The sequence below is a fragment of the Gekko japonicus genome, unplaced genomic scaffold (assembly GCF_001447785.1).
Source record: "Gekko japonicus isolate JY-2015 unplaced genomic scaffold, Gekko_japonicus_V1.1 scaffold5243, whole genome shotgun sequence".
Lineage (NCBI taxonomy): Eukaryota > Metazoa > Chordata > Lepidosauria > Squamata > Gekkonidae > Gekko > Gekko japonicus.
In genome coordinates, this window is record NW_015168198.1 from 21,013 (window position 1) to 31,644 (window position 10,632).

General features: G+C 49.8%; 1 protein-coding gene across 1 annotated transcript in view; it reads left to right on the top strand.

Moving 5' to 3' along the window:
• The window catches only part of SH3BGRL (SH3 domain binding glutamate-rich protein like), a gene marked incomplete at its 5' end in the record, with an annotated part of 14,554 nt that extends 5,030 nt beyond the window's left edge, over positions 1–9,524 (top strand). Inside the window, 2 exons of the mRNA XM_015415002.1 lie at positions 5,843–5,923; positions 9,248–9,524. Coding sequence (XP_015270488.1) covers positions 5,843–5,923; positions 9,248–9,280 — 114 coding nt within the window. The remainder of the gene's footprint in view (positions 1–5,842; positions 5,924–9,247) is intronic.
• Positions 9,525–10,632: the final 1,108 nt, after the last annotated feature.

Consider the following 10,632-nt stretch of genomic DNA (forward strand, 5'->3'; position numbering starts at 1 on the left):
ATATGCAAATAAGTTATGCTAATGAGTTATGCTAATGAGCTCCGGCAGCTCTTTTTCTACAACAAGACCCAGCATAATAGGACACACCCAACAGCAGGAACTCATTAGGATTGGCTACATTAGGGGTGTGTGGCCTAACATGCAAAGGAGTTCCTGCTACAAAAAAAGGCCCTGGGTTTTGACAACAAACAAGGTAAACAGAATAAGAAGCAAAAGGTGGGTGTGGCTGGATAACCACACTTCTGGTAACATGGGGGTGTGGCCAAATGTGCTAATGAGCTGTGCTGTCAGGGGTGTGGCCCAATATGCTAATGAGTTCCTTCTGGGCTTTTTCTACAAAAAGAGCCCTGCTAAAACAGTTACCTTTTTTGTGAAGCTTTTACACTGTGGCTGTTTCTTTACATCAGGTCTGCCATGAGTAATTTAAATGGCAACCCATGTGGTAAGTTCTCTGACCTTAAATTCCAGTGTTGACCTCCCCCCCCCCTCCGCACATGCAGAATGTTCTCTTGCTGTCTTGTAAGACAAGACTCTGCCTTGCGTGGGACGCAGTGGACTTGTGAAATCCTGTGCCCTTAATGGCTGCTCCCTCTCTAGCTTCACCGCCTTTCTCCATAGGAGCTGTGCAGTGAGCGTTCGGCTGTTGACTGCGGTCTTGATCTTAAGATCGCCCCCTCCCCCACCCTTAAAGGGTCAACTGATTGCATCATGCAGAAGTGTTGGGAAATTGGCTGGAGAAGGGAGAAGTTAAAAAGAGAAACCTTTCTCAATTGTATTTGCAAAAAATTCTCGATTGCATTTTTTGCATTTGCAAAAAAAAAAAAAAGTTCTGCTTCCTCCATCTGAATTTGGAGGCCATGTTACAAACACAGAGTTTGAATTTAGGTTGGAAATATATGTGGTATGTTACTTTAAAATGTACACTGCATATTTATTGGCAACAGGATGTATGCACTGTGCGGTATCTTTTTGTCCTGTTTTTCCCTCCAAGATATCATTAGGTGTTTATTTCTTCCTTCCTTTTTTCTGTGCCCAAAAATACGTTATACTTGCATTCACTGTGTATGCTCTTGCACTCTCCTTGAGGCAATGTAGAAGTGGGCATCTTATGGAGACTAAATGCACATTTACCCTTGCACTTGGCTTGCTTATTCAGTGAGCTCACTTTTTATCAGTTACACAGAGAGCTTTGTTATTTATATAATCACATTTAAAAAAAATATTCTTACATTAAAAAAAACCCTGTAGCATAATTAAGTCCAAAATAAATTACACTTGCAAATGCAGTGTATGATCTTCAGCTTTCCCTGTGGCAGGCTTGAATGGTCTTCCCGCAGCCTCAAAATAAACTGAGATATGCTACAGGTGGGCTAGGCAAAAGCCTTGCCGGCCGAGTGGGTGTTGCGCTGCTTTCAGAAGGCCAGTGCTTGAAGTGTTCCTGAACTTCCTGAGGAAGATCCCTTCCACAACCTTGGGGCCTTCACCAAAAAGGCCCTTCCTCTGTGCCGTGAGTGTCCCTGTTGAGGAGACACAGTGCTAAGCACTCAGAAATGATAATCAGGTAGATTCCTGTGAGGAAGAGGCACACCCTAAAGGCTGAGCGAGACAGGAATCATTCACCCATTCCATCCCATTCACCTGGGGGAAAAGAAGAAGAGTGTGTTGTCAAGTCACTGCAGGCTCTTGGCTACAGTTGCCAGCTCTGGGTTGGAAAACACCTGGAGATTTGTGGGTGGAGTCTCGGGAGGGCGGGGCCTCAGCAGGGCACAATGCCACAGAGTCCACCCTTCAAAGCAGCCATTTTCTCCAGGGGAGCGGATCTTGGTTGTCTGGGGATCAGGTGTGATAGTGGGAGAGGGTGCCCCCTGGAGGCTTTCAACCCCACCCACGGCGACCCCACCCACAGGCATTCCAGGCAAGAGATGAGTAGATGTGGGTTACCATTGCTTTCCTCCAAGCAGCAACCCCAGTCTTCCTTCGTGGTCTCGTATCAAAGTACGAGCAGAGCAGGGGAGAAAAAGGGGTGTGTGGTCCCTTCCCAATCCAAAAAGCGAGCCCATGGCCGAAGGGTCGAGTGCCTGCGTTTCGTGAAGAAGGTCCTGAGTTCTGTCCCCAGCATCTCCGACTACAGGATCTAGGATAGCAGGAAAGACTTCTTGGGGCACGGCTGCCAGGCAGAAGATGAGCACGAGATGGGCCAGTTGGTATCACTCTGTATTCAGATGCTCACCTCATCCCGGGGGAGGTGCAGTGTGGGCGTTCAGAACTTTTCCCCTGCATGTGTCTTTTCTATTAAAGCAAGCTCCTCCTCACCCCCAGGCCCTTGTATTATATAGGAACACGTGAAAAGAACGTGTGCACCCGGAACTAGCAGTAGCCGAATGCCATCTCAGCTGCGTTTTTATTTATTTCCTTTGTATATAGTCCACCTTCTCACAGAGAGCCCGGGCGGATCACACAGTGTCAGTCAGTGCAGTCAGACAGCATGCAATAAGCAGTGCAATAGGACCAATGTTCCCTCTAAGCTGTGGAGTCTTGTGAGCACAAATTCTACTTTGTGAGCTCCTGGCATTAAAGTTGTGAGCGAGCCATTTGGTTGCTGCACAAATTAGTTTGCTTTGAGGTCCTCCTTCCTGAGCTAAGGCAAAAATCTGTGAGCTGGAGACTAAAAAAACTGTGAGCTAGCTCGCAACAACTCAGCTTAGAGGGAGCACTGAACAGGACTAAGGTCAGTAAATGAGGAAGTGTGCCACACACACACAAAAGGATCAGATGTGACGCGTCAAACAAAGGGGACCGTGGAATGGCAGAAGTAGAAAATAAGAGCCAGGATGTGAGCGTTAAGTGAAGTCCGGTCGCTTCTGACTTATGGCTGCCATAGAATTAATTACCTCCAAATGTCCGGTTGTTAACAGCCTTGCTCATGTCTCGCAAAGGGAGGGCCGAGACTTCCTGGATTGAGTCCATCCATCTCAGGTTGGGTCTTCCGCTTTTCCCAGCGTTACTGTCTTTTCCAGGGACGCTTGTCTCCTCAGAATGGGACCAAAGTATGCTAGGAGGATAGCTCAGGCAGTAAATGATACATGCACAGACGACAGTCCTGGTTCTCTTTGTCAAGTGCTGTCCTGTCTTGTTGTGCAACAGCCCAGTTCCCTTTCTGCAAAAGCCCTCCTGAAGGATTCTGTTTTGCACAGTTTGTGGGATGGCAGAAGAGTGGGAGCCAATGTTCCCTCTAAGCTGCAGAATCTTGTGAGCAAAAATTCTCCTCTGTGAGCTCCTGGCATTCAAGTTGTGAGTGAGCAATTTGGCTACTGCATAAATTAGTCTGCTCTGGAGCCCTCCTTCCTGAGCTAAGGCAAAAATGTGTGAGCCGGAGTCTAAAAGAACTGTGAGCTAGCTCACACTAACTCAGCTTAGAGGGAACACTGGTGGGAGCCTGCCTTCTCCTCCACTTGCAGGCACTCCCCCCGGGTGGGGCCAGAGACACAAGTCGAGGGTCTCTTAGCCCCCGGCTCGCAGTCTGGAGCTTGCGTTAGCCATCCCAGTGAGTCCAGATCCACTCATTGTGGCCCTGATCTCGATAGCCCAGGCAAGCCTGATCTCCTCAGATCTCGGAAGCTAAGCAAGGTCGACTCTGACAAGTACTGGGAAGGGAGACCTCCTTGGAATAACCGCAGTCAGGAGGTGGGGGCAGGCTTTATCCAGCCACCTCTCTGAATATCCTCCAGGCCCCCAGTAGGAGTCAGTCACCAGAGGTCACCATGACTTCCAGGTGCACACACACACTCACACGCGCGCACACCAATGCTCCCTCTAAGCTGTGGAGTCTCATGAGCAGCAATTCTGCTTTGTGAGCTGCCGGCATGAAAGTTGTGAGCCAGCGATTTGGCTACTGCATAAACCAGCCTGCTCTGGAGCCCTCCTTCCTGGGCGAAGACAAAAATGTGTGAGCCGGAGGCTAAAAAACTGAGCTAGCTCACACTAGCTCAGCTTAGAGGGAACACTGGCACGCAAGCACATAAAAAATGCCAAAACCCACCCACCCCCACTCAGTGTATATTTTGTTTTCATTCATTTTGCTTATTAAAATTCTGTCGTTTCAATGTCAACATTTCTGTAAGCCACTTCAGGGAGAAAACCAGCAGAGAAATGCTTAAATGAATGAGTTAAAAATCATAGGCCCTAAGACAGGGGGGGAGGGTCCCCCTGGCAATGTTCCCTCTAATCTGTGGAGTCTTGTGAGCAAAAATTCTACTTTGTGAGCTGCTGGCATTAAAGTTGTGAGCGAGCAATTCGGCTCCTGCATCAATTAATTTGCTCCGGAGCCATCCCTTCCTGAGCTAAGACAAAAATGTGTGAGCCGGAGGCTAAAAAACTGCGAGCTAGCTCACACTAACTCAGCTTAGAGGGAACAGTGGCTCCTCTGAACCTGCGGGTACCTTTGTTGTTCTGACACAATGTGCTGGGCACAGTCACAAAATGGCTGACTGTCACAGGAGGTGGAGTCAGCCATAAAATGGCTGCTGTGGCTTCCTTTCAGTCACCCAGTGAACCATCCTTGTGTTGTGGTGGCCGCCACCGCCAAAGCAATGTTTTTAAAAATCGGCATGGCTAATCAGGAACCTTGCTGGGCAAAAGCTTCACCTGGCCCCACCCACTCTCTTAAAGTACTAGCCGGGTGCCAGGAGAGGTGTTAGCAGTAGAGATGTCAGCCTCCAGGTGGGACCTGGGGATCCCCCAGAATTATAGCTCATTGCCAGACTACAGAGGTCAATTCACCTGGAAGAAATGGATGCTTCGGAGGGTGGGCTCTTCGGCATTGTAGCATGCTGCGGTCCCTCCCCTCCCCAGACTCTCCAGGAGTTTCCCAACCTGGGAATGGAAACCGTCCCCTCCCACCAATGTTCCCTCTAAGCTGTGGAGTCTTGAGAGCAACAATTCTACTTCGTGAGCGACTGGCATTAAAGTTGTGAGCGAGCCATTTGGCTACTGCATAACTCAGTTGGCTCTGGAGCCACCCTTCCTGAGCTAAGACAAAAATGTGTGAGCCGGAGGCTAAAAACTGTGAGCTAGCTCACACTAACTCAGCTTAGAGGGAACTCTGCCTCCCACTCCTGCCAGTATGCAGAGGGTCCTGCCAGTCCTAGTTGGTGGGCACCATGGCACCCATGGACCCCATGTTCGGGACTCCTGCCGTAAGATATATCTCTCTCAGCCGCGTCTACCTCACAGGGCATCTGTTGTGGGGAGGGGAAGGGAAAGGAGATTGTAAGCCACTCTGAGACTCGGAGTGAAGGGCAGGGTATAAATCCCGTCTCTTTTTCTTCTTCTTCTCTTCGTCCCACCTGTCACAGGCTTTGTCAAAGGCTCTTAAGACCAACATAGTGTAGATCAGTGGTGGCGAACGTATGACACAGATGCCAGAGGTGCCACTCAGAGCCCTCTCTGTGGGCACGCGTGCCATCACCCCAGCCAGGCCCAGACCATCATTAAAGTGTCGAATTCTTTGCCAAATAATTTTAAGTCAATGAAAGCATTTGGGATTGCTTTCCTTACTTTGTTTGGATCATCTTAAGTTAATATACGAGTTGTTTTTTCTAAAGTAAAACCTCAGTATTCAGGTTAAATTGCCGTGTTGGCACTTTGCGATAAATAAGTGGGTTTCGGGTCGCAGTTTGGGCACTCGGTCTCTAAAAGGTTCGCCATCACTGGTGTAGATAATGCTTCTTGGTCCCCCCCCCCAACCCAGTTATCTTCCCTCCCCCACTGACACTTCCCAAATTCCAGGACATTGCACTGGACAGAGTTGTCTAATGTTTCGTGCTTTCTGTCTGTCTCGAAGGATTACGAAGCTTTCTTTGAAGCTCGAGAAAACAACGCCGTCTACGCTTTCTTAGGCCTGACAGCTCCCCCTGGTTCAAAGGTATGTGCTTGTTCTCATTTGGTATTTAATCTCTGTGACTCGAAGTCAGGTTCTCGCAGTTGTTTGCCGGCAGTGGGGAGGTATCCGAACTTTGCTGGCAGACCTTGACTGCTGTAATCCGTGCGGGACTGTAGGATGGTTCAAAAGGCAGAACCCTGCACTGGCTTGCAAGGCTCAGAGTAAACGCTAAATTTATAATCAGGAAAAAAATGAGGGGGGGGATTTATTTATTTTTTTTAACTTGGTAGTACTTCTTTTCAGGGGTCGTTTCGTAGAAAAAGAGCTAGGGGAACTCATTAGCATAACTCATTAGCATATGCCACACACCCCGACATCACTGGAAGTGTGTCATAAGGCCACACGCCTCGCCCCCAACGGTCCCGGCTGCCGGTGGCGGCCTTGCAGGTCCACTGCTGAGCCCCATGAGGGGCCTGGCGGTGGACCTGCAAGGCCGGCGGGAGTGCAAGGAAGCCCCGCGAAGGCCCTCCCTGGCCCCAGGCAGGCAGGGGTGGGGAGAGGCAGGGAGGAAGCAACTTACCCTCCCTCTTCTCCTGCCTCCTCCTGGCTGAATGAGGGCCGGAAGCGGGGCGGCCGGAAGCAGGGGGCGGGGCTTCGTCATATGCCCCGCCCCCCGTACCTCACCCGGGGGGACTGCGATCCCCCGCGATCCCCTCCCGAAATGACCTCTGCTTCTTTTAAAGATGAACCTATTGCAAAGAAATCTGTGCTTGCCCTTTGAAGACGGAAGTCTGGGCTGTCTTTTGTGATCAGTGTTGCCCCAGGTTGGACCTGTTTTATAGAACTGTTTTATAGAACTGTCTCAGCCAGTTACGTTGCTGTGGCAAACCAGAAAACTGGGGAAACTATTCCTTGATTTTGAAAGGAAGCGACAAGACTTGCTCTCTAGTCAGGCGTTCGCCTAAAACAAGCATGTTAGCATTTCGGAGCCACTGGATTCCCACCACCGCCACCACCAAATTCAACAAGCTGATAATTGCTTCTCTCGCAGTCGTCAGACCTTCCGAGGGGAAATGAATCAGCCAAATTCTGAAATGTTCAGGATCCCAAAAATTTGAATATGAATCCTGAGACAGTGCGGAATTATTTTTGAACGTGCCCAGAATGCCACTTCAGCACTGATGTGTTCTCACACCAGCCCAGTGAGCTAGGAGATACAGATGTTTTCCATCAGATACATTGAAAGGAGGTAGGTTCGTCCATGGCTATTTGCCGTAGTGGCGAAATAGAACCTCCGTGTCCAGAGGCAGTCCACTGAGTTTTTGGAGGACAACAGTGGGGTGCTTAGACCCCTCTGCCCAAAGACGGCTGCTTGGCCACCCTGGGGAATGCTGGGGCGAGAGGGATCTTAGTCTGTTCCAGTAAGGATCATTTTACACCCGCCACCTTTTGGGTCCCCTTCAAGCCCAAATTGCCCAACACACCCGCTGTTCAAGTGCTGGCTGAGGCCTTGGGAGTCAGAACTGCCTTTGTCAGATATCTGGTATCCGACGAAAGGGGCTTTGACTCTCTAAAACGGCGGTGTCGGAATTGAGGGCCGGATCCGACATAAATGTTACTTTGTCGGGCCGTGCCGTCTGTGCCCTCGTCCAGCATCTGAGGATCTCGGCGAGGCACACCGGATGTCCCCCTCCACTGCCCCATCCCCACCAACAACAACCACCCTGTGAGGTGGGCCAGGCTGAGCAACTGGCCCCGGGTGACCCAGACAACAGGGTCCTGGCTCAGGAAGTGGGGTGTGTGTGTCTGAACCAGGGTCCTCCGATCCCCCCACCCCCAGTTCTCACCCCTCCTGCATTTCCCATAGAAGCGGTGGGGCTGAGGGAAGGCCTGAGGGAGAGGCTGTTTCCGAAACCTCCAGGAGGTGCTTTTTGTCCTCCCACGACCCCTTTCTCCTCATGGGTGAGAACAGGAGGGGGAAGAGAAGGGAGTTTGCCATCCCCCACCCACCCCAACACTCACTCTGCCTCCCAGCACTGTTCAGATGTGCGGTAGCCCTGTTTCCCATTCACTCCTCCACTCACTTTCAAGGCCGGGACATTTTCCCCCTCAGAACGGCATGCAGAAGACAGTCCAGTTGCGTCCCAATCCATATGCTGGCCCTCCTCCTCCTCCTCTCCCCCACTGGCCCCATCCCCATCAGCGAACCATCATTCCGTGCACCGGGTCTTGCCAACCCCCTTCGTAGTCTGCATTTGAAACAACATGAGGCTGGTCGGTGCAGCCGTGGCAGCGCCAACCACACGGCTCCGCCCCCCCCATGTAGTGGCTTTGCCAATCCTTGCTGAGGTGCAGTCAGAGGAGGCGGGAGGGGGGAAATCCACACCTCCTCTGTTTCTGCCTCCGCTGCCATTCCCTCCGCACTGTTTTACCTCAGACGATCAGCCTAAAACAAGCCTTAGCCATTCCCTTTCTATTTCTTGACAGCTCTGACCATACACACCTCGCCACCTGTGCCCACTCCATCCCCCGCCCAAGCGGCCCCCTTCCTTCTTCGCACCAGTTGCTTGTGGGTCCGATGAAAGCCCTGGACAGGCTGCTTCTGACCAGTGTTCCTTCTAAGCTGAGTTAGTGTGAGCTAGCTCACAGTTTTTTTAGCCTCCAGCTCACACATTTTTTGTCTTAGCTCTGGAAGGATGGCTCCAGAGCAAACTAATTTATGCAGTAGCCAAATCACCGACTCACAACTTTAATGGCAGTGGCTCACAAAGTAGAATTTTTTCTCACAGGACTCCACAGCTTAGAGGGAGCATTGCTTCTGACCCCTGGGCCGTATGTTTGACACCCCTGCTCTAAAGCTTATACTTTGGATGTCGAATTGGTGTTTAAGGTGCTACTGGCCTCAAATCTTCTATGCAGCCCAACTTTCCCCTTGCGCGGACTCTAATCTGGGAGAACCGGGTTTGATTCCCCAATCCTCCACTTGCACCTGCTGGATGACCTTGGGCAAGCCATAGTTCTGACAAGAGCTGTTCTTGAAAAAGAGCAGTTTCTGTCAAGAGCTCTCTCAGCCCCACCCACCTCACAGGGCGTCTGTTGTGGGGAGGGGAAGGGAAAGGAGTTTGTAAGCCGCTCTGAGACTCCGAGTGAAGGGCGGGGTATATCTTCTTCCTTTTCTTGAACACAGTATCTCCAAGGGCCTTTTCACAATAGTGGAGATTGCCAGAGGTTCTGCATTGGTGGCTTTGTTGTTCGATTAGGTTTTGCCCCAGTTTTTCCTTTCCTCTCCAGCAGCACGCATCCAAGCTGTTCCCGTTTTGCTCCAAAGATTTTATTGGTTGATGGTGTTGATGTTCTTTGTTTCAGGAAGCGGAAGCCCTTGCCAAGCAAGAAGCGTGATTTCCCCACTCCCTGCCCCTCCCTGCCTAGAGCCTTAAATATTCTGCAAAGGGAAACTTCCACAGCTTTTTCTACAATGGCAAAATTGTCCATGCTTCAAGAAAAACGGGAAATAGTTTCCTTGTTTTCCCTCAAATGCCGATTGCTGTGCACAGCATAAAATACAGCGCCAAGACAAAACTTGCAAACGTGAGCTGAAGACAGTGGGACCAATAAGAAATCTTTTGATTCCCCCCCCCCCAGCCAGTATAACATACTTTGTCAATTGCATTTTTTTTGTAAACACCATATTTTGCTATTAATAATGCAAATGTATAACTATAGATCCAACTGTTTATAAGGGGGTGGGGAGCAAAAGTTTCGGTGAAGAAACCCCAGTGCCTGAACTGCCTCAAAGATAATTGGGGGGGAAATGTTGATGTCTTTTAAATTGTGACTTTTTCTGCATAAAAAACCCTATAATGTAACATAGTGATGGTCATAATCGCTTGCTGAAATTAGGGTATTTCTGGGTTGGTTTTTTTTGTGTTGTAGTTTTGTGGTTCTGAGATTTTCACTGAATTGACCAATGCGGGGGAATTTCACAGACAGTGAGTCACTGCTCTACTTAACTGTCTTTGCAGGACCCAAATGCACCAATTTGTGTTAGGTTTTACTGCTGCCTTGATGGTATTGGCATCAGTGACTAGATGGTGGTATAGCCCCCCCCCCCCAAAAAAAACCCCACCAACGACACAGCAGTAGTCCTTATTTCTGCAAGTCCTAAAACTTCCCATGTAACAGTGTGGGCAAGCTCCATTCCATTGTACAAACTTTTCTTTGTTTAGACTTTGGAAAGCAGGATGAAATCAGAGGTCCTAGTCATTCCAAATAATGAAACTTGTACAGTTTGGCAGCTGTACGGGAACAGAGGGATCAAGAACAGGGGCCACCGTCTGAAAATCGTCAAGACGGGTTCTGCAGATCCACCACACACTGCCTTCAGCACTTGGCTTATCTTGTAAAATACCATATTGTTTCAGTACCTCCAGGCTTCTCATTAAAAAGTAATATCAAAGGCTGCTGTCCTCTTGAAGTAGTGTCTTGATGTCATGTCAATTGGAGGGGGCTGATAGCAAGAGCAGGGCTGAACCCAAAGGGTCTGATCTGGTGATGCCCTCTTCCAAACCACCCTTTTGCCTGCTGGCAAGCACCCTCGCAAAACTGAACTTCTGCATATGGGCTGGAAGAAAGAGTCTCTGATCCACTTAGTGTATTTGATGTTTGCTACCAGCTTATCCTTCTGCATATGGGCTAGAAGAAAGAGTCTCTGATCCACTTACCCATTCTAGGCTGCAGTCACACGGAGCATT